The sequence below is a fragment of the Lates calcarifer genome, linkage group LG11 (genome assembly GCF_001640805.2).
Source record: "Lates calcarifer isolate ASB-BC8 linkage group LG11, TLL_Latcal_v3, whole genome shotgun sequence".
NCBI classification, from domain to species: Eukaryota; Metazoa; Chordata; class Actinopteri; family Centropomidae; genus Lates; species Lates calcarifer.
Genome location: NC_066843.1, coordinates 5,260,320 through 5,282,766, shown reverse-complemented (window position 1 = coordinate 5,282,766; position 22,447 = coordinate 5,260,320). Strand labels below are relative to the sequence as shown.

At 40.5% G+C, this 22,447-nt stretch overlaps 4 protein-coding genes across 7 annotated transcripts; 3 read left to right on the top strand and 1 right to left on the bottom strand.

Moving 5' to 3' along the window:
- Positions 1-1,495: 1,495 nt before the first annotated feature.
- nkiras2 (NFKB inhibitor interacting Ras-like 2) lies at positions 1,496-4,437 on the bottom strand. 3 transcript variants are annotated; one of them, XM_018702790.2, is made up of 4 exons: positions 4,304-4,437; positions 3,738-3,856; positions 3,199-3,440; positions 1,496-3,020 (listed from the first exon to the last, which is right to left on the bottom strand). In XM_018702790.2, the coding sequence occupies exons 2-4, from the start codon at positions 3,829-3,831 to the stop codon at positions 2,778-2,780; spliced, it is 579 nt and encodes a 192-aa protein (XP_018558306.1). In that variant the 5' UTR covers positions 3,832-3,856; positions 4,304-4,437; the 3' UTR covers positions 1,496-2,777. The 3 variants fall into 3 exon arrangements, with proteins under 3 accessions (XP_018558306.1, XP_050930038.1, XP_018558314.1); XM_051074081.1 differs by having other exon boundaries at positions 3,738-3,857; positions 4,309-4,331; XM_018702798.2 differs by having other exon boundaries at positions 4,284-4,305.
- Positions 4,336-11,729, top strand: dnajc7 (DnaJ (Hsp40) homolog, subfamily C, member 7). The gene is made up of 14 exons (XM_018702758.2): positions 4,336-4,454; positions 5,190-5,278; positions 5,423-5,547; positions 5,892-6,005; positions 6,350-6,424; positions 6,542-6,660; positions 7,491-7,644; positions 7,846-8,010; positions 9,075-9,166; positions 9,334-9,407; positions 9,575-9,721; positions 9,818-9,970; positions 10,155-10,217; positions 10,333-11,729. The coding sequence occupies exons 1-14, from the start codon at positions 4,381-4,383 to the stop codon at positions 10,368-10,370; spliced, it is 1,482 nt and encodes a 493-aa protein (XP_018558274.1). The 5' UTR covers positions 4,336-4,380; the 3' UTR covers positions 10,371-11,729.
- A 137-nt stretch (positions 11,730-11,866) lies between these two features.
- odad4 (outer dynein arm docking complex subunit 4) lies at positions 11,867-15,079 on the top strand. 2 transcript variants are annotated; one of them, XM_018702769.2, is made up of 11 exons: positions 11,867-12,118; positions 12,267-12,398; positions 12,482-12,635; positions 12,750-12,808; positions 12,985-13,135; positions 13,374-13,598; positions 13,683-13,890; positions 13,973-14,059; positions 14,257-14,453; positions 14,628-14,728; positions 14,827-15,079. In XM_018702769.2, exons 1-11 carry the CDS (start codon positions 11,993-11,995, stop codon positions 14,860-14,862), a joined length of 1,476 nt encoding a protein of 491 aa, XP_018558285.1. In that variant the 5' UTR covers positions 11,867-11,992; the 3' UTR covers positions 14,863-15,079. The 2 variants fall into 2 exon arrangements, with proteins under 2 accessions (XP_018558285.1, XP_018558294.1); XM_018702778.2 differs by having other exon boundaries at positions 11,990-12,118; positions 12,553-12,635.
- Positions 15,080-16,341: 1,262 nt separating this feature from the next.
- On the top strand, positions 16,342-21,651 carry cnp (2',3'-cyclic nucleotide 3' phosphodiesterase). Its single transcript, XM_018702748.2, has 4 exons — positions 16,342-16,510; positions 18,154-19,776; positions 19,921-20,048; positions 20,230-21,651. Exons 2-4 carry the CDS (start codon positions 18,192-18,194, stop codon positions 20,692-20,694), a joined length of 2,178 nt encoding a protein of 725 aa, XP_018558264.1. The 5' UTR covers positions 16,342-16,510; positions 18,154-18,191; the 3' UTR covers positions 20,695-21,651.
- The last annotated feature ends 796 nt before the right edge of the window (positions 21,652-22,447 follow it).

Below are 22,447 nucleotides of genomic sequence, written 5' to 3'. Positions count from 1 at the left end.
TGACTTTTTTCCAGATATAGAACAGCAAATGAATTAATGTTCTTGTAGCATAGAACAATTTCCAACCAATTTTCTGGATTTGCAGAAATCCTGCACAGCAAAATATGTAGAGCAGCAGTGCACAGATTGTCATGGATGCACTGACGTTTTTAGTATCAATTTAGGGATGAAAAAATTATGTCAGTATGAATCACTAGTCGTCACAAATCACATCCCAGAGTTTCCATTAATCAGTGAATCACTGCCACAGTAGGGGATCATTTCTTCAGAATATATCTGCCATGAATATTTCACTTTTGATTTGATTTGCAATTTGTTTGCATCAAAAACCATCACTGAGGGAGGTTTATTGCATGACACATGACAAATTATTTGGCTTCCTGATCTCCATTTTTAAATTAAGTGATTGGTGTTGCTTTTCTGTGGAACAACTGCCATACATGACACACAAACTCAGAATTCAAATGCATGTCTAAATGTCAATTAATACATTAGACTCATTAAGCAGAAGCTTTTTTCCAAAGCAGTTTACAGGAAGTGCATTCAACCTTGAATGGAAGTGCTAAATGTGTTCAGAAATTGTAGGTGCATCCTCCCAAGCAAAGAAATGTGTGTGCAGAGTAAGGTTACTGTATAAATGCTTAGTTATTAGCTATATCTATTTTTGTTTTCAGGAAATGGTACCAGGGTTGTCAGCATGTACTCAGTGTGGGATTTCACATTCCTCAGTGAGAATAATACAGATAATTAATTATCACAAAATGTAAATATGTATTCATAATATACACTTACATACCATTAGAAACCCCACTAACTCTTTTGTCTAATGTTTGCAGAGATTTACTGGAGGTGTTCTATGTTGATACAGTTTCCCACTGCAACCACTGGGGGGCAGTGAACACTCCTGATTCCAAAATATCCTCAACTGTGTTCTCTGTGCATCACACATTGCTGATATCATCCTTGTTGTATAATAGATATGTACAGCTCAGTATTGGTGTGAGTGTTACAAAGAATAGTAGTGAAATAGTCTGATTCACATACAAGAACAACTGTTCTTTTACCATAAATGTTCATGCCAGAGTCAAGGCAGACATGATAACATAAACTGCTGGTCAATATTTGCAGTGTACTCATCTTTTAATTCATTTCCATGACTTTTAACATGTTTTTAAGATAATAACTTTTATTTATTGTGCTTTTTTCTTTGTCTCTTATAGGCCCTCATACACCACCAAGTTATACTTAAAACATTACTACAATGTATTACTGACATTAGATGTAGTAAAGGATTGTTGCAATCAGAGAGTAATTACAGACTAATGCAGACTAATGCAGAGAACCCAAAGATCTGATAGACACTGATATTCCCTTTGAAATGAAACTGAACAGCTTCCACTTTTTTTCCACTTTTTTCCACTTTTACTGGAATATCAGAGACATCTACTGGCCATGAAACAAACTACAACATACATTAAACTGAAAACGATTCTGGTTAGGCACAGGAGAAATACTTTTAATTTGTTTACAAAACATGCAAACAAGTATCAAGCAAACACATTTCAGATTTTAATGCTAAATATTCACAAAAAAGTTGAATGATACATGTTGTTGAGTCTGGCACAAACACAATGATATTCAAGACAATATCAACAGATTTCCCCCTTTCAGTAAAAAGCTGCACATATTTGACTTTATGTTGCACCCTGAATGAACAGGTCAGTGAATGTGTTCTTATGGGTTTTATTTTATAGCTCAGTATAAACAGACCAGCTTTAATTTCAGCAGTGACTGTAACTGATAATTTGATGAGTCACGTTGTTAAAGATATGACATTTTACTGTATATTGTACCCCATGTTCTTTTAATGTGTAGCAAGCAGAAAAAAGTAGCACCTGAGCCCGCAGAAACTGCCTTTCATCTGAATTCCTTTTATCTCATATTCAAACTTTTAAAGCCTGTTAAGAAGGCCATACGTGGTAAGGAATGTCAATCATTCACTCAACAATATCCAACAGTGAATTTCTGCATACATATAAACTGTATATAGTGTAACAAATATCCAGACCAACAAACAGCACAGTGAACATCATCAATAATGTTTCATTAAATCCTGTCACTCATCATAACTTTTCCAAAATGTGAAACTCAGCGTTTGTGTGATGCAACAAGTAGGTAACATTTGAAACTGGTGCCATTTATGATTCAGTCTGTGTGTACATATATAAAACAGTAGCCAGTGTGCATGTGTGCTGGGTCCTAATTTATCTATACAGTGAGCACCATGAATCTATGATAGCTGAAAACTTTGGACTGTTCAAATGTTCTTCAAATGCTGATTGTCAGTAGTGGTAGGCCCAACAACAACAGCAGTAATTATAAAGAATGTGGATGAACAGTTTGACCATAATTCAGCCCAATAAAATGGGGGTGGCAAACAAAAGCACCTTACATTCTTCAATTTCTTAGCTGATATGACAAAATAAAATCAAGAGATCACCATTTTCTCTCAGTAATAATTAAAGTAGTAAGTGTTTCACCAAAACATGAAATATGGATGCTATAGCAATAAAACAGATGCTGACTGCACAGAAATATCCATACAATCATGCTGCCTTTCCTCTCATTGCTCCTCTACATTCTTAAAAAGCCAACTTTTACTCAGTCCTCAGTCCTTCATGATATCAAAATTGATCCTTTAGTAAAACAAGGTTCCCTTTAACACACCTCTTCTCCCTTTTTCCTCCCTCTTCAACATGAAAACAGTGTTTGGTCATTTAACTGTCTGTTGAACCACTGCCCTTATTCTTGTTGCGACTGAGAGGGAAGGTGGACTTGCTCTGCGGCTGGGTCATTTTGCTCGCCAGGTAGACAAAGGGTTCGATGAGAGTGCGTCTGTCCACCACCGACACCTCCCACAAACGAACCTTCTCGTTCTTCGCCCAGTTCTGGGCCAGGTTAGAGTCGACTCTCCTTTCATCCTGCTTGTCCAGCTTGTTACCCAGCACAACGATGGTCACCTGTGAGTCAAGATCATAAGGTTAGTTCCACAGCAGTGTAATCTCTCACACTGTCCGCATCAATGCACCTCACTACATCTGCTGTATTTCCGCTGTAGTTTCAGCTGTGGTAGGAAACAAAATTAAAATCAATAATGTGACCAAGCGTACCAAGCATATACATGTGGTCAGTCCTCACCTCTTTCTTGTCTCTATGACGATCTATGTCCTTTTTGAGTGCCTCCATCCGCTTAAAGGATTCTTTACTGTCAATGCTGTAAACAAGTACAAAGCCATCTGCAAAAGTGTAGTAATGTCGGGGAAACTCCATCCCATCTCGGAGTCCACGGGTGTCGTAGAAGCGCACCTGCTCTCGTGTACCACGGTCAGTCTCTATTGAGCCGATGTAGATATCCTCCAGGGTCTCCATGGGCTCCGAACCTGACAGGGGATAGGCAAAGACAGACAAATTCATGGCAGTCAAACTGAATATTTTAAGTACATAATGCCACTAATTACACAGAAAACTCGTGACAATTAAATACTGTATGTACTGTACATCCAAGAAATTGTGACCAAAGCATAATAGTGCTGTTTGCCCACTGTAAAGATTTCCAATTGCTCTGCAGCTGGCATGCCTCGTGGGAAATACTGACCTCGCAGCAAAAAAAGTCAACAGTGTTATTTGAACTAAGGAGTGGACGTCATGTAATATAATACTATTATATACAGACATACCTGCAACATGGTTGGCATACAATAGTTGCTCCAAAACAGCCGTTTTACCAACTGAACTTTGGCCACACACAACCACCTTACAGCTTTTGCCCATGACTTTCTCTCTCAGGTCCGAAAATCTGAAGAGACAGAAAATTGTTGCGTCAAGTATTTTATTACAGTGTAACTGCATAGCACAGCTTTGTAGTACACGTTATATGGCTAGCTACGTTGCTACTGTTAATTCTGTTCACATTCACATTCACTATCATAGAATTAATAAATAGCTTAATAGCAAATATATAAAATCATTAGTCATAGATATTACAACGTGAAACGCTGGCTAGCTGCATTATGCTAATGTCGTTACAGTCTACGGTACATGGCATTACCAAATAGTTTAGCATTAGCTTTCGGACAGTTACACGACATTACAGACCAAGTCGCTAATGATATGTGAAACTGACTAAACTGACTTAGATTCTAGTATCCACAAATTTCTATACGTTGTTATTATAGAGCAGTGGGGATATATATATATTTGTTCTAAAACGAATTTTTAATTACAAGCTAGCCGTTTTCCTTACCTAGCGGACAACTTCCTGTTTACAGTGTACGTAACGACTGCAGTAATGTGGCCCCGCCCCTCCCCATTGACGGCAAAATGGCGACGGAGAACTGTGATGCTGTGAACATGGACCCTGACATGGACCTGCTTAGCGACGAAGAATTAGAAAGGTATGACATATTAATGCTGTGTTGTCAGCGGCAGAAGCACATCTACAACGAAGTCCTATGCTGATATGTGCCATCAAAAGTCGCTGCCATGTTAATTTCTTTGTCGCTAAGTACCGCGCTGCCGCTAACTGTTTAGCTAAATTTGGCCCCGGGTAACGTTTAGATTTCCAGCTCCTGTGCTGGATTTCTCGGTTACAGTCGGACACACTGTAATATCTGCAAATATGCCGCTATCTGTCGATTTTAAAAGTTGATCGGTCCGAAAGTACTGCTTTCACATTATTGCAGTATTTCTAGAATGGTGACTAGCTGCCTAACTAGTTAATGACACCATTCACTCACTGTGTGGTCGTGATGTAAAACATGAAAGGCTTCCAAAAAAAGTAATGGCAGTGGCCCACAGCATGGTGTCATATGTTCCTGGCTCTGCTCTCCCTGTCTGCTTCACAAAATAGCTACGTGTTTGATTGGAGTAGACACTTCTGCCCTGCTGGTTTGGCTCTTTCTATGTTTAGCTAACTCAGGCCAGCGAAGTCTCTGATGCGCATTGTTATTCACCATCCTGGACATGTACTCTTTACAGGTGATTATGAATGTGAGGCTCAGATTTAAATGTAGAGAATAAAGTGTAAACCCAGCCACATACACTCATGCTCTGTTCTCATCGCAACTCCTCTCAGACTTCTGTGCTAAATTTGCATTTAACCTCATGTCTTTCTTCCCACTTTTACACAGAGAAGCAGAGGGCTTCAAAGAGCAAGGCAATGCCTTTTATATCAAGAAGGATTATGCAGAAGCATTCAATTATTACACCAAGGCCATAGGTAAATATTCCTAAATAGTTCTGGTTAGTCTTCCTTTTGTTTGGAGATACTGTTGACTTCCTGTATTGGATACACAACAATAGTTTGAATTCTGTCTAATTTTAGTGTGGTGTCAACTAACTTGTTTTTTTTAATTATATATAGACATGTGTCCAAAGAATGCAAGTTATTATGGAAACAGGGCAGCCACATTAATGATGTTGTGCCGGTATAGAGAGGCTTTAGAGGATTCCCAACAAGCAGTACGACTAGATAACACCTTCATGAAGGTAGGTTGTGGGAAACAAGTGCTAAAATGTTCCTCTAGAGATTCCTTTGCAACAGCTACTCTACTTGAGAACTTTAACTTGAGCTTTGAACAAGCTTTATACAACTTTTAGTTCAAATAGGAATGACCAGTTTTATGCATGCATACCTTTTTCCCTATAGTGGTGAGTGGCTCTTTAATGTTAATAAATCGATCAAACTTTATTTTTATCTGTGTAAAAATGCATAAAATGTATAAATGGTGTTTCACATAACATAGAAGAAAGAATAGGAAACTTAGATCCTCACTCTTAAACAATGGTGGGGATGTCATTCAGTTTGTGAACTTTAAGAATTTTCCCCACAGGGACATCTGCGAGAGGGCAAGTGCCACCTGTCTCTTGGCAATGCTATGGCTGCCAGCCGCTGTTTCCAGAGGGTTCTGGAGCTGGAGCCAGAAAACAGCCAGGCCCAGCAGGAGGTGAGTTGGCCTCAGTGTCAGAGAGCTTGATCTGACAATTTGGACATGATTATCCACTATCAGATGAGCTTTGGCCAAGCTAGTGCAAATAAAGCACAAAAGTCTGTGATACTGAGCGGTTTAAGAGGATATCAGCTAGACTTACTGCCAGTTCCTAATGAGCAAGCCAGGATGCAAGTTTGAGGTTGTTCGGAGAATCATTGCTGTTGCTTACATTGACCCGATTTTACAATCACTAAGCATGGCACACAAGAGAGACCAGTAGTAGTTATAAGGCAGTGAAGTCAACTGACTACTAGAGGTTTTTTTCCATTGTCACTAAATACCAAAAATTCCTTTGGCAGCTGAGGAATGCAGAGTCTATCCTTGAATATGAGAGAATGGCAGAGATTGGATTTGAGAAGCGAGACTTCAGGATGGTAAGCTACTCAGTGGCTACAGTGTTACTTCATTTTGTCATTTATGTGGTGCAGTATGTCACCAGTAACTGCCATGTCAAGCAACACAGACCGCAAATATGCCTTGGTTGTTTCTAGGTTGTCTTTTGCATGGACCGTGCCTTGGAGTCTGCCTCAGCCTGTCACAGGTTTAAGATACTGAAGGCAGAGTGTTTAGCCCTGCTGGGACGGTACCCTGAGGCTCAGTCTGTAGCCAGGTAAGAATGCATGTTTGAAAAATATTTGGCGATTCCCCTATTTATTGGATATCATTGGAATTTGTCACAATGATCACAGAGTGAAAGCAGAATAAAGCACAAGTGTGTGCATGTACCATATAATTTCTTACCAAATCCATACATCTTTTATTATGACATATTAGTAAAATATTTATCAGTCAGATACAACAGATTAGCAGTCATATCACAGAGCTCTGTAGAAATGGGAAACAGTGATGTGTGATTTGAAATAAGTAAAATGTACAGATCTGGAAAGTCAGACAATTCCGTACAGCCATTATAATCTTATTAAATTTGACTGACTTAACCAGGTCTCCTATGATTTATTGACTCATCTTTGATGAATATGCCAAACTGTGTTCTAAAAACTATATGCACAGCTCTGTGCTTTTATGTTTCTAAAGAGTTATTATAAGTTTGCACATGTCTAAGAAGTATAAAGTTGATCACAAATTCACAGTCACAACACTACAAATGGCACATCCTTACAATCACCCTACTGTGTTAAGTTGCCTTGAAAATGAAGATTCCCTGGGGAGTGCCTTCAGGGACTGTGTGATGCTTTCTCTGTTTTCAGAGAGGTAGGGGAAGCCAACTGTTTAAAGCCAGTAATGAATAACTTTTGCTGGTGCCCTCATTCCATTATTTACAAGTCTGTTACCACATTTACATTTCAGTTGCTACACCACTGCATATTTGGACACTGTCTCATCACTGCAGGGAGGCATAGATTCCACAATTTACTGCAGTCTTTTTTTAATATGTATGTTTCCTTTTAACATTAATATTGTTTTTTTTTTTCCACTCAGTGATATTCTGCGAATGGACTCCACTAATGCAGATGCACTGTACGTGCGTGGTCTTTGTCTCTACTATGAGGACTGCATTGACAAGGCCGTCCAGTTCTTTGTTCAGGCCCTGCGTATGGCTCCTGACCATGACAAGGCTCGGCTTGCATGTAGAGTAAGTAATTCAGTAGATAAGTTCTACTGGTTCTGTGACTTCCTAAGAATATAGCTTTAAAAGGCTGTTAATGGAGTAAAATGGCCTAAGTAAACATAGTATTGTGGTTTTCTTTCATCCATTTAAGTCAGATAGACTTTTACCACTGCTGAGATAGCTCAGAGTAGCTTTTTAAGATTTTCCTGTGTGTTGTTTTCCCAGAATGCCAAAGCACTTAAAGCCAAGAAGGAGGAGGGGAACAAAGCATTCAAGGAGGGAAACTTTGAGGCTGCCTATGAGCTGTACTCTGAGGCACTAACAATAGACCCCAACAACATCAAGACTAATGCCAAGCTGTACTGTAATAGGGCCACTGTTGGATCTAAGGTAAGGAACATGCACAGAGAGATGCTGGCACCAACACCTGACATTGTTTTTCATTATGAGTGGATGTTCACATCTACAGTAATGGCCATTTCAGAGCATACTGAATCCAGAACACTTGAGAAGATAATTTCTGGTATTTATATTCCAGTCATGTGAGAAAAAAAGGTTACAGTCCTTGACAACACATTTACATAAAATCCAATTTAATTACTGAGCAAAAGTCAAGTAGAGTTGTAATGTGTGTCTAATTGTCCCATAAAGCTGGATAGGGTTCACATCATAAGACATGGAGACATGGAAATGAAGAGCTCTTAAAAAACACCAAAAATAGCAGATTAGGAGAGAGAGACTTGTGTCTGTTAGATGAAGATAAGGACAGAACCAAACTCCAAACTGTGACTGCTAGAACTAGACTGATAGTTTTAATAATTCTAGATGGATGCTAGGCTTTTTGTATGCTTTTGGCATATCGGTAGGTATTCAGATTGACCTGGATGAGAGAAAAAATCCAGATGAAATGCAATTTTTGCTAATCAGATCCAAACCCCATTTGGAGTTAGTTTGAAATACCCTCTGCAGATGTCTCAGTCCAGACACTCTGGCTGCTCAAACCAGATTTCAAAGTGTCTTTTGAGCCATACAACATGACACACAAGAAGACTTCAAATCCAGAGTGACGGTAGCAATGTAGTCACTGACACCTACATTGTTACTACAGCAACCCAGGCAGATAGGTTGGTGATGTCTGGACACACAAACGCAATCTGATCATTTGCAAATGCAGACAGACTATTTGCAACAGTGCAGACAGTCTTTCCTAAAGTCTGAACAAAGCCTTATAGACTTGCGCTGATGTAATTGTATGCGAGACATTAACCATACCTAACAAATACACAAGCCCTCATTCATTTAGTCAAATTAATAGGTTAGTAAAAGCACAGAGTTCTCATTCTGTCCCCATGACAGTATTCAGAACTTCTGGCAAATCAAGAGAACTAGGCCACTACTTTTCAGTCTCTGTCTCTGCTTTGCATGCTCACACTTTTTTTCTTTTTCTTTGAAAGCTGAAGAAACTAGAACAGGCCATTGAAGACTGCACGAAGGCCATTAAACTGGATGAGACCTACATCAAGGCCTATTTACGGAGAGCGCAGTGGTATGTCTAAGATGTCTAACTCTGTTGTTAATAGAGTTTGCAAGTTATATTGTATTTGTTTTACAGACCCGGACAAACAGAAGTCAGTATTATTATTGTTATCTACACTCATATTTTATGGTTCAGACCTGGTAAACAGTGACAGACTTGTTCATTCTATGTTGCAGCTACATGGACACAGAGCAGTATGAGGAGGCAGTGCGAGACTATGAGAAGGTTTACCAGACAGAGAAGACAAAAGGTGAGACTCAGATTTCTGCATTCAGCACAGATATTTCCTCTCGTTATTCACTGGCAACGTAAACTGTTGTCTTTGAATAAAATGTTTTGCTACCTTCTGCCATTTTAATAACATTGCCCCTTGTGTTGTTATTTACTTGGCTCTTCTTTCTTTTCTTTATTCCATAGAACACAAGCATCTCCTGAAAAATGCTCAGCTGGAGTTGAAGAAAAGCAAGCGGAAAGATTACTACAAAGTGCTCGGGGTTGATAAGAATGCCACAGAAGAGGAGATCAAGAAAGCATATCGCAAACGGGCACTTTTACATCACCCAGGTGCTTTATTTCTCCACCCACTGTGATTTTATACATAACCCTCAGGCTAATTGACATTTGTTCATTGTGGTGTCTTATTCTCCCCCTCTTCCTTAGACCGTCACAGCAGTGCTAGTCCTGAGGTGCAGAAAGAAGAGGAGAAGAAGTTCAAGGAGGTGGGTGAGGCTTTCAGTGTGCTCTCAGACCCAAAGAAGAAGTCTCGCTATGACAGCGGTCAGGACCTGGAGGATGACGGCATGAACATGGGAGGTCAGCACCTGGGCAAGCCTTGGGGTGGGAGGTCTCGAGGGTGAACAGACTGAAGTTCAAAGTCATGTCTGAGCCAATAATCCAAATTTTTATTATGAAGCAGCAGTTGCTTTTATAGTGAGAAAGTTTGTAAGGATGTTCTCTTTGCTGATTCTCATTCTTATTTGTATTTTATTTCTGCCAGATTTTGATGCCAACAACATTTTCAAGGCGTTCTTTGGAGGCCCAGGAGGTTTTAGTTTTGAGGGTAATTTATGTTCTATTTGTATATAAACATCTGTCAGCCACTTCAAATGCTATTCTAATTTTAAGATTGCAGTAAATGTATTTCATTTATTGACTTGTTTGTCCTTTTGTTTCAGCATCTGGACCAGGAAATTTCTTCTTCCAGTTTGGTTAATTGGAAGATTCGTCTACCTAAACAGTTACTACATCAGGACTTTTCAACAATGTCAACCCCCAGACCCACCATCCGTATTTAATGACTGACTGCAAGTCAGATTCTTGTCTATGCCATTGACTGAGTGAATGCAACCTAATGACCACATGCAGCAAATGATTTAAAGCCCGTATAGCAAGGACACCAAGATGGCTCAGTCCGAGTTGATAGCGTTACTGGTTTTGGATTTGGTTTTCTTCCCTCCAGAATGAAACAAACTTGAAAGTCAGTAATGGCTAGCAACACTGGTCCAAATATTTTCTGGATTTTTGAGAGAGGAGAGATTGTGCAGCTATTGTATCAGAGCTTTTAGGGAACCATGCAGGAAGTGACATCCTGGGAAAACTCTTGATATGCAACTGAGCATTGAGCAAGCTATTATCCGGCTCGTCTCAACTTACTGCTGAGGGGGTATTCTCTGCATGAAAATTAGTAACTTGCTTAATGATTTCTGAAGAAAATCAATGAGCAAGCACCACCTACCCCCCTTTTGAAGAATCTGTCAGACAGACAGACAGTTGGCTGCTACAAATTCGCACTGAAAACTGCCTCCTTGTCATAAGCCAATAGGAGCCCTTGAGCATTTTTTAAAATTCACAACAGCTGGAGCCTAGACCTACACATACAGTACAGCCGAAGCACACTAGAAAGATGGCAGTGGAGACAGCTGCGCTGGCTTTGTTGCCAGCAAAGTCCACCTCCCTCTTGTTGTCACAGGTTTTATGTTTGATGTTGCCATTCACAGATTGCTGCATTGTACATTTTACTGGAATGTAAAGTGTTGATTTGTGATGATAGTTGATTATTTTTTCCATTTTTTATTTTCATATGTATATTTATTGTAAATTTGCTGTCTGATAGAACCATTGGTGTAAGATGAGGACACTTTTCTGTTATGTCAAAGTTTGAAAGCGGCACCGATCAGGGGCATCCCTTTTACATAAATTCAGGAAGATAATTGTTTTGCTTGGTCTGCATGAAACATTGCACAGAAATAGATCATGCTCTTTGTGTTCCTTGACTGTGATTCAAGCTGTCTAATTTTACTCAATCTAACAGGAAGGCATAAGAATAGAACTGTGGCATGTGATATGTGTTTGCCATTGTATAAGAAAGTAAGGCACTGTGTGATGATGACACCTGGTAATGTTCAGTTGCTTCCTGACAAGTGTGTTGTTCTCTTGGTGCCCTTTGTGAAGAAAAGAAAAGCATCCTCATCTTTGCTCTCGTTTTTTGCCCTTATGGTGAAACCATCCTCTCTTATCCTTGAAAAGTACCAGCCATGTCAATAAAGTTGGCCTCCTCTGGGTTTCCCCTTAACTGTTTGTTTCATTTTGTTTTAGTGAAATAGTATCTGTATTAATAATCCTAATTAATAATAAGGTTATTGTCAACGCCTATGTATGGTCATACCAAAAATTGACTTTTGTGATGCATCACACGGGCACCAGGGGGCGCTGTTTCCCTGCCTCGAGTTTGTTGGTGTGGTTGCTAGGATACCGGATGTTAATGCGTTTAGATACCTCCCAGAGATAAATTGGCTTTAAGTGTCGCTCTGAAAACTAAGTTAAAAGTGCCTAAAAATGTTAGACACAGAGGGAGACCACGACGGTGAAAAGCCAAAGGGCGTATTTTCTACCTTAATGGCCGACGGGGAATGGCTGTACGTGAAAGGAGAGTATAAAAAGGCTATAGAAAGCTTCACAACGGTAAGTAAAGTAGTGACCTAGCTAACGCCACCCAAGCACGTTGTCCTTGTCCTTATGTTGTGGTGATAACTACGAGGACACATTATCCAAGGTTGTCAATGCAACTTTTGAATGTAGGCGCGAATGATTTGTTTTGGTCTTTGTTTAGGCACTGACTTTAAAACCTGGTGAGAAGAACTGCTATGTCGGCCGATCCAAATGTTACCTGAAGATGGGTCAAGCTGAAAACGCTTTAAAGGATGCAGAGTCTTCACTCAAAGAAGACAAGACATTTTTCGAGGTAAACAGGAGGTTACAGAAATATTTAGTAGTCATTTGGAAAGTGAGGCTTATAAAGATTTAATTTTTATTGTGATTTTTAAGGGATTGTACCAGAAGGCAGAGGCTTTATACTATATGGGAGAATTTGAATTTGCACTGGTGTTTTACCACAGAGGACAAAAGCTACGTCCACAAATACAGGAGTTCAGACTGGGTATCCAAAAAGCACAGGAAGCCATAGAAAACTCTGTTGGCAGTGAGTAATTAAACACTATTTTGTGACTTTTATTTATAATCGCAGCAAATGAATATCCTCCTCATGCCTCATATTTAGAATCTAAATCATTTGTTCTCCTCTGCAATCTTACAGGCCCCTCTGTAAAACTGGAGATTAAGGGAGACCTATCATTTCTCCAGAAAGATGAGGAGGTGAGTCTTTGTCACAGGGAAAATAAAATATCTCCCTCACAGTGTTTGTGTCTTATCCAGGATCACTTCTCTGACCAGTGGGTCACCGTAGACTTAACAGTTTTTTGTATGTAATGTTCAACCTTACCCCCCTCATGAAGCACAATATTATGTTTCTGAATGAATGACTTGTAAAGGGGGCACAGCCAATTACTGCTATTCAGCATCTGACGAAGGAGAAAAAACAGCAGACACAGAAGACCCCTAAAAGTGAGAAGACAACCAAACAACTGCTGGGAGAGTTTTACAGTGACAAGAAATATCTAGAAAACCTGCTGAAAGATGAAGGTACTGTGCCATCATATAACCGTATCTGACTATGCCTTTGTCTCTAAACATCTGTCATATGAGACTACCTAATTAAATAAAGTTTAAATGAAATTTGCTTTCACTGTGGCTTCAAGTGTTAACTATTAGATTTGTCCACCATTCCTAACTGTTCAGTATCTTTATTTAAACCCACTTACAATGATCTTTTTCACTCTTAATGGACTGATATTTAAAAATGCTCTGCAATGATCTGCAGACTTGGTCAAAGGCAAGACGAAGGGCGGGGAACAACTGCAGGACGTCATTCAGAGCTGCCTGACATACCTTGACACTTGCACCGAGTTCTGGAACCAGGAGAAACCCATCTGCGCACGGGAAAGGGACCATAAGCTCATGCAACAAAAATGTAGCAAGCTCCATCCCAGTGCACCCTCTGAACCTGCCCAGTTTCTGCTTAAGAGCCTGGATGACATTGATGCAGGTAAGTTAGGTTTCTGGGTGGACTTGTAGCTTGGTGCTTTTCTATTTAACTTAAAAATGCTTTGTGTTTGTTTGATGTCTTAAGACTTGACATCTGGAAATGCAGAGGGTAGTCTCAAGAAGGCAAAAGAAGTCATGAGGACTGTACAGGGATGGTCAGAGAAGGAGGTACCTAATAAAAAAGAAGTTCTGGGAAGCCTGCACAGTTGCATTGGGAATGCTTTGATTGACCTGGGAGATATGGACAAAGCATTAGACCACCATCAAAAAGACTTGGAGCTGGCTAAACAGTGGTGAGATGAAGAAACAGAAAAAGAGGAGTGAGAGTATAACACAAAAATAGATGATATGTTAAGTAATCTTTCTTATCAACAGCAAACTCCCAGAAGCAATGTCCAGGGCACTGGACAACATTGGTCGAGTCTATGCCCGAATTGGACAGTTCACACAGGCCATTGAGTTGTAAGTAAATAAAGAAATATCTCACGCACTTGTGAAATTTGTGATATGACTGTTATTAGCAGAACATGCTATTTTGATGATTGTCTTTTCTACTCACACCTTTCTTATTGTTTGACATTGAGGCATGATTGTGGAAGATTTGTTTACTGGTGACATTATATTTATTCCTTCTCCTTCTCTGTGTGTTGACAATTCAGCTGGGAAAAGAAGATTCCCCTGATACGTGGTGGTCTGGAGAAAACCTGGCTGTTTCACGAGATTGGTCGGTGTCACCTGGAGCTTAATCGCTACAAAGAGGCCAGAGACTATGGCGTCCGTTCAGTTGCTGCAGCTGATGAAATTGCTGATGAGAAATGGCAGATAAATGCCAGTGTGTTGGTGGCACAATCAGAAAGTAATTCTTTATCTGATTTTATTACTTTATAGTAGAAATTTCAATTAATAGTAACACGTCATCTTATTTACTTGATGTTTAACCTTTTGAACTATCTAGTATTGTAATGCTGTTCTCATTATACAAACTACCAGTCTGATCTTTAAAAGTAATTTCCCCCCTGTTTAATATCAGTGAAACTTGGAAACTTTGAGTCCTGTGTTGCCAGCTTTGAGAGAGCCTTGACCTACGCCAAACTGCAAGAAGACGACTCTGCCATGAATGCCATTCAGAAGGTTCCCACTCTGTTGTCATCTGTTTCCCTTTCCCATCTTCTGAGTAACATTGAAAGATATTTTTTGATGACTTGATGATTTGTCATTCCACATTTCAGGCTCTTGATGAAGCAAAGCAACATCTATCGCAATGAAGATGTATCCAGTAAAGACTGAGTACATCCTGAAGAGAAGAACAGGAACAGTTGTTTAAAATGCATGGAGTATCAGTATTTTGACATGCTGAAAAAGTTTTATGGGCACTTTCACTTGGTGTATTTGAATTTGAGATGTTCGAGTGTTTCCATTGAAAAATTGTAAAAAAAAACAAAACAAAACAGGCTGATGAATAAAACCCAGTGTCTGCTTACAGGTCTTGACGCACACAGGCATGTTTCTAGAGGTAACTTCCCAAGTTTAAAATACAAACACAATACAACACTACTTTTATCAACAGTAGTGAATTGTACAAAGGTATATTGTTCTCTGAGAAGTAAAAAACATTTATATGGGGAAGTACTTCAAAGCTCCATATGTGGTCTTCATCTTACTTTGGAATTCACCTGGGAAACTAGAGCCTCGGGTAAATTCTACCTCATTTTTCTATAAACAGTTACATTTACCAAAACTATTACATTTTGCAGAATTTCTTCTAGAGAATAAAATATATCATTTTCAATTTGCTGTGAACATTTTTAGTTACAGTCCAGATCTATTTGTGAGGCTGTACTTTTGCCAAAGATCATTGACAAATGGTAATAGCTATGATGTAGAGAATGTGTCACTTGATACACAAAATACAGGGGAATTTTAGTGGAGACTGAAAGTGAAAATTTCCTCACTTGCTGCAGGGAACTTCCCCTTCATGTCACACTTGTATTACACCTATCACCAGGCATACAACGTATCATTTACATACAGATGACTGTTTCCTGCAAGGTTCACTGGTTTTTCTGAAGTCCTGATGATGAAAGCATAACTGTATCTTTCAATTAAAAGAATTTGGTTATGTTCTTCAACTGAACTCTTCATAAATGTTGAGAAAATATCACTATAACATTGCTTTGTGTGTATACAACGTAGTCTTGTAACTTTGTGTCTGTGATGCCTACTTTATGGGGTATAAGTGGCACCACACGAAGTGACTGAGGTTCACACCTGCAGTGTGTTTGTACACCAGCTCTGTGTGTGCATGTGTGTGTGTCTGTGAACTGATGAACTGAAGAATGGAAAGTCATGTAAAATACAAAAGAATATATAGTAGCCTACAAAGTATAAAGTTCAGCACAGATGTACATAAATACATGTTCAGCACATACACAGCAAAAGCCAATGACAGTAAAAAAATATGTAAAATAAAAAATTGCAGTATAGTATAATATACACACTGTGGCTGTAAGTAAGGTTGTCTGACTTTAATTTTACCTTGTACATATTGTTTATTGCTGAAAATGCGGAAACTAAAATATATTGACTGAACCCAACCGTAATATATATGCACATATATTGCCTATGGTGTTTAAAACTTAAGATTATAGTATATAACGCTTAAAAACAGAATTTTCTTGTCATTTCAGTTCTTAAAAAATCTTTTAAAATTTTCCTCCAGTGGCGTCCTTCCGGTCCTCAGGGGCGTGTCCGTGGTCCCGCCCAGTTGCGCGTTCCCGGGAATTTCCTCTCTTCTTTTTTTTCCTCCTTGAAGAGAGAAGCGGGTGCGTGTCTGTGCCAAGGATTGCCTTGTCATTGTATCCAGAGAGAAACGCGTGGTCAGCGGCACCACCGACAGCTTCACTGCAGCAACTGGTAAGCTGGCATTTTAGCAAACAAAAGCCCCTCATACTGCATGCTACAACTCGCCCGTTTTCGTTGTTTACTCTAATTGCGTGAATAACTTGATCCAGTAACATGCAGTGACTTGTTTGCGCCTCGTAAACAATCAACTTGTTAAGACGTGGCGCTGTAGCTGGTGATGTTATATCCTAAATTCACAGGCTGCCAGGCTAAATTGTTTTTGTCTGGCGTGCTAGCGTTAGGTGCACGCCACTCCCCGCCTGCCTGGCCACATTGTGCAGCTCAAGTCAAATGTAATGTTCAAACTCTATCGATTTTCTCCGTCTAAAACAACATTTGAGCTTTCACAGACGCGGCCTTCGGCCCTTATTTAAAAAAAATCTCATTCTTAGTTTAGTTAGTGTTTTATGTATCTAGTCTAAACTTGATTTAAACAAAAAGACAACCATCCTCTCACTCACTGCGTATTTACTGTCTTACTAATAAAGCGAGAGAGAGGAAGTTTAATACATGCGAAAGTGTTCATATTTCCTAATTTTGTATATTCGGTTTCGGTTGTGTATTCCCAGCTAGTAATATAAGTGAGTTTAGTGAGAGGGGGGCAGATTGTCTTTTGTTGCTACACTGGGTAGAGTTGTGAGAGCTTCCCTTTCTGTCTCATGACCCGATGAGGTTTCACACATCTGTTAAATTCAGGGTTTGGTAACAAATCTTAACACTGACATTTGGCCAAATATCCTGCCACACGGTGGAGGTCGCTGTAGTATGATGTAATCACACTTTTCTGCGATGCCCCATTTTCTTAACTACCCTTTGTCTGTGTTTGCTGGCAAGGATTGGCGCTGTTAATTGCCAGGTTTCAGTACATATTTTTCAGCCATTCTTCTGTGTCTTTACCATTTAACTGTTCTCCTTATTTCTTAACACACAAATGGAAATTAAAATTTGATTAAGTTGTACCAGCATTTTTGCCCCCACCCATCCTGTACGAGCAAGGACAAGACATCCTACTGAACAAAAATGACCATTAACACTTAAGGTGGTTGCAGGGCTATTAGATTACATCATATGTGACAGTGTATCCACCCCTGCGCATTCAAAAAAGAGATTCATCCCGGACAACACCACTCTCTTTGTTAAATTATTGATATTGAGTAACTTCCTGTATGAGACATTATGACCACAATCTTGATAAAACTGGCCTCTATAAGGGCATGAGCCAAAAAACAAAATACAGTCAGAGGTGACAGTATATTCTAATATATTTATTCACTTATTTTGCACTATTTGCTGCCACTTGTCAAGATTTATCAATTGTGCCGGTTGAAAAAACAATTTTATCCAATTTCTGATTATTTGTCATTAATATTAGGACAGTCAACCAAGCCCAAAATGAAACCGATTCCATCTAAATCCATTTCAGTCAGATTTAATTTATATATATATATATATATATATATGACATGAATAAACTATGATATATATATATGAATAAGCCTTGGCCTAGTGTTCAAACTTTTTATGCCTTAATTTGATGAGTGTTGGAGCTCCTTAGGAAAATGTTGAAGCCTCTATGTGTTAAGGAGGTTTTATGAATTCAGTCATCACTTGGCTGATTAAACCGTTACTCTCTTTGTTTTAATTATACTTTTAAGGTACATGGTGGAGTATAAAGGCAGACTGTAAGCCAGACATGGATACTGAAAAGAGCGGTGAGGTTTTAGATGCGTCAGAGGCTCCACAGCAAGAGGAGGCTGTAATGGAAAAAGAGGTTGTGTCAAAACTGGAGACACCAGAGGAATCCACAGAGCCTGAGAAGCCACCAGCTGCTGGTGAAGAGACTGAGCAGCTGGCAGTAAATGGTCACGATACAGAAGTCATAAACTTGAAAGAAACAGAGGAGTTGATTGTGACAGAAACTGTGACCGTGTCTGAGGAGAAAACAGAAATGGTGATTGAGGACGGTTTTCCCACAGAAAAATCTGAAACGGAGTCAGTGCCCGTTGTGGTGGCACCACCAGAACCAGATGAGTCATCTGAAAAGATCTCTGACCCAGTTGCTGCTTTAGAGACAGAACCAGAAAACATTCAGCCTGAACAGCAGCCCGTGCCAGAGAATGACCCAGAACCTTTGCCTGTGCAAACGCCTCTGGCAGAGACTGCCCCTGTACCAGAGCCAGAGAAACTGGCAGAATCAGAAGCTGAACCGCGAGAGCAAACAGCACCTGAACCAGCTGCGCTGCAGCAGTCAGTAGATACACAACCACCCAGCCAAGAAGAGAAGGTGTCAGAACAAGTGGAGACTAAAGCAGAACTGCAGACTACAATGGATACTGAAGAAAAAGAAGTTGCCAAAGAAGAGGAGGCAGGTAAAGATGTCACAGCTGAGCCCACGAAGGAGGTGGCAGAGGAAAAACCAGCAGAGACGGAGAAAGCAGCAGAGACTGTTCTGGTGACAGAAGTTTCCCCAGAAAAGCCAGCAGAAACTGGGACATCAAAGGAGGAGAATCCAGCTGGAACTGAAAATGTGAAATCTGCAGAGGACAAGAAGGAAGCTGAACCTGAAAAACCAGGTGAGTCTGATACTCTGAAGGGAGCTGAGGCAGCACCAGAGGGTGAAGGTGTGAAATCGGAGCAGAATACTGCCGAGCCTGAAAAGGAAGAAGATACAGTCCCTGCATCCGGCTCTCTGTCCTTTGCCCTCCTGGAACGAGAGCAAACCAAAGATGCTCTTCGCACCTCTCGTACCCTTGTTGTCCTAAGAGGCCTTCCAGGAAGCGGTAAGAGTTTCTTGGCGCGCGCCATAGCTGATGCCTACAAAGATCACTGTTCTGTCATCAGTGCAGACAACTATGGTGTAAAGCCAGAGAATCCAGAATCATCCGCGGATGGATACAAGGCTCTGGATGAGGCCGTGGTGGCCTGCTGCAGCGCAGGAACAGCCTCCTCTGTGCTAATAGTGGTGGATGACACCAACCACACCCAGGACCGGCTGGCCCGCCTGGGGGAGATTGCTAAGGAACACCGTCTTGTCGTTGTGTTCTTGGAACCACAAACAGAATGGAACAGAGATCCAGCTCAGCTGGGCAAGAAGACCAAGCGTGGACTAGAAGAGGCCCAACTGGAAGCAATGAAAGGTCCACTTGAGGAGATGTCCATCCCTCTTTACTTTGGCTGGTTTCTTCTCTCATCTGTCCAGGACAAAGTTAGGTGCACATCAATGGACTTCCTTAAAACGCTCGACACCTTGGAGGCCTTCAAGAAACACATGACAGACTGTGAGTGTGTGGTTTTGTTTTTTTTTGTTTTTTTTTAAACGTTACAAAGGTGAACACATCAGTGAGATATATCAAATCTAAACAGATTAACCTAAAATCTTTGGCATGACTCAGATGAAGCTGATCTTGTGTTGTATTTTCCAGTCACTGGTAAAGCTGAGAAGGAGGTAGATCTGGAGCAGTACTTTCAAGGCAAAGGAACCCTCCACTGCACTACAAAATTCTGTAACTATGGAAAAGCAGAGGGTGCCAAAGAGTATGTCCAGAATCCGGTAAGAAACCTGTCATTCCATTGTTTGCTTATAGAATCTGATGGCTGCGTGTTTGTAGGTGTGTTTGTTTATTTCTTGCATTGATGAGTAAACACTTTTCATAATGAAAACTTAGCTACGTCATATTCGATTATATTGAAGTTAATCTTATGTTTCTTGTAATTTTTTTTCTGCTTTCCAGGCTGTTCAAGATTTCTACGGCTCAACATTCGAGCTTTCACTGAGTGCTCTCTTTGTGACTCCTCGCACTGTCGGTGCCAGAGTGTCCCTCACTGAGGAGCAGCTTAAGCTGTGGCCAGCCGATGCCGAAAAGGAGGCAGAGTCTGCTGTCCCTGCAGCTGCCTCCCTGCCTCTGGGAAGCCGCGCCCACGTTACTCTGGGGTGCGCAGAGGGTGTCGAGCCAGTTCAAACAGGCCTGGATCTGCTCCAAATTCTGGCCCTGCAGCAGGAGGGCCAGCAGGGGGAGCTGGTCGAGGAGATGGAGCTCGGCCCGCTGACCTATTACGGCGAAGGAAGGTGGCTGCTCAGCCTCAGAGAGCCCATCTGCGCCCCGGCCTGCTTCTCCAGCTTCTACAAGCGCAAGGAGCAGGAGCCGATCAAAAAGGAAGCAGAGAAGAAGAAGAAGCCAAAGTGCACCATACTGTAAATGGCAAATATGGGGATGTGTGGCCGGGATGACTGGTGAATTAAAACTTAGGCTTACTCTGTGCAAGGTTTGTGTGTTTGTGCAGTGTTTAGGGATTCCGTAATAGCCACCCTAAATCCACAAGCTGTGTGCCTTTACTGTTGATTTGCACCACAACCCAAGATGCCTTCAGTCCAGTTAGGCTTGCTGTTGTCAACGTATCTTGTTTCACATATCACTGCCAGAGTTGCAGTACCTGGCTATTTGCTGAGGTGTTGTTAGCTGCAGTTTTAGGTAGGATAGCCTCCCACAGCTCCACAGTTATCTACAACTTAGATTTCCTCTTCTATACATGTCAGTGTTTCTCAATATTCAGATGTGAATGATAAACTAGGTACTTTCATTGCATGCACCCCAGGTTAACAGTAGCAACATATTAACACATTTCTGACCTGCTAAAAGTAGCTCTGCCTCTTTGACAGAATTGTCTGGTGTTTCCTTTGGCGTAGTCGTAAGTTAAAAAGATTAGCTGTCACTTCCGTGCAAGTGTGTATGTGTGCGCAGCCTAGGAAGTTATATGGGCCAAAGTTATCTATTTGATTAAGTGTTATCTATTTGATTAAGTGTATTAGAGTGAATGTCATTTATAGAGGTTCTTCCTTGTAAAATCTTTGCACTGTGCATAGTTTGAAAGGGAGTATGCTGATGAATTTGGCATTTGTTTCAGCAGCTTGCACTTATTACTTATCAAATGCTGTGAAACCAAGTCCATGTTTTGCAATCTTTTCTACTGCGCAAGACTGCACCGTTGATCCCTTTTATCCTCTCTGAACAGCATTTCATGTATTGCATTTCAACCTGTATCTTCTGTGACTGTCATTTTTGAAGGGCAACTCCTACTTTGTGTAGCTCTTATGAATCACTATTTTTGCACTTGTTTTGTACACTTAATAAAAAAGAACATGCTTTGCTCCAGTACTGCAATTTGCTGTCTGCTCAGTACTGTTAATGCACTTTGGTGACTCGCGTGTAGGATGATACCTGGGGCAGTTTATCAGCACATGGTAGTTTTCTCACAGCATGCACTTGTAGTTGACTGTATAAACCAGCAGAGGGCACTCATCACTCTGTGGTTAAAAAAAAGATTGCTTGGCTTTGTGGGAAGGTGTTTTCTATTTCTAACCTCAAGTAGCTTCACATACAGTGATCCAGAGTTTACCTTATTAACACACACCCTTCATGACCCTCCAGATACTGTATTTCAAACACTACAGCAGACTGGATTGCACAATATGTCTGGTCTCCCTTCAGCTTGACTTTGCATAAGAATCTGGCACAGTACTGACACTGCAAAATTTATCGTAGACAGTAAAACGGACAACTATCCTGAGCATTGTCTGTGATGGTGCAAGTGCTGAGCTGTAATATCCACACTACAGCTGACCCATGTGTTATTTGCAGATGCATTTTAACATTGCTACTGTGCTTATTCTCTAATTCTTGTTAATTTACCGTTGCATCTTATCAGGTTGACACAACCACAGCTGCTACACAATCTGCAACAAATATTGCTCCACTTGTCTATAAAGAGATAAAAGTTAGACTCTTCATATTGTCTCCATTTCTAACTAAAATAATAAAACCTGCGTTTACTCTCCACTGCATTCTTCTAAAAATAACTCTTCCAGGTTTAGGCCAAGGACAGGTAACAGATCATGAACCCTACATATCACCATACACACTCTGTGCATGTCGCGCTATTCACCTCACAGTC

Coding starts and splice junctions, on each gene's coding strand:
- nkiras2 (XM_018702790.2), bottom strand. CDS start 3,831: ATGGGCAAAAGCTGTAAGGTGGTTGTGTGTGGCCAAAGTTCAGTTGGT. Junction 3,441..3,737: donor GTATGCCAACCATGTTGCAG/GTATGTCTGTAT, acceptor ATCCCCTGTCAG/GTTCGGAGCCCATGGAGACC. Junction 3,021..3,198: donor GTCATAGAGACAAGAAAGAG/GTGAGGACTGAC, acceptor CTTGACTCACAG/GTGACCATCGTTGTGCTGGG.
- dnajc7 (XM_018702758.2), top strand. CDS start 4,381: ATGGCGACGGAGAACTGTGATGCTGTGAACATGGACCCTGACATGGAC. Junction 7,645..7,845: donor AGGCTCGGCTTGCATGTAGA/GTAAGTAATTCA, acceptor TTGTTTTCCCAG/AATGCCAAAGCACTTAAAGC. Junction 9,408..9,574: donor CCAGACAGAGAAGACAAAAG/GTGAGACTCAGA, acceptor TTTATTCCATAG/AACACAAGCATCTCCTGAAA.
- odad4 (XM_018702769.2), top strand. CDS start 11,993: ATGTTAGACACAGAGGGAGACCACGACGGTGAAAAGCCAAAGGGCGTA. Junction 12,636..12,749: donor CATAGAAAACTCTGTTGGCA/GTGAGTAATTAA, acceptor GCAATCTTACAG/GCCCCTCTGTAAAACTGGAG. Junction 13,599..13,682: donor CCTGGATGACATTGATGCAG/GTAAGTTAGGTT, acceptor TGATGTCTTAAG/ACTTGACATCTGGAAATGCA.
- cnp (XM_018702748.2), top strand. CDS start 18,192: ATGGATACTGAAAAGAGCGGTGAGGTTTTAGATGCGTCAGAGGCTCCA. Junction 19,777..19,920: donor CAAGAAACACATGACAGACT/GTGAGTGTGTGG, acceptor TGTATTTTCCAG/TCACTGGTAAAGCTGAGAAG. Junction 20,049..20,229: donor AAGAGTATGTCCAGAATCCG/GTAAGAAACCTG, acceptor TCTGCTTTCCAG/GCTGTTCAAGATTTCTACGG.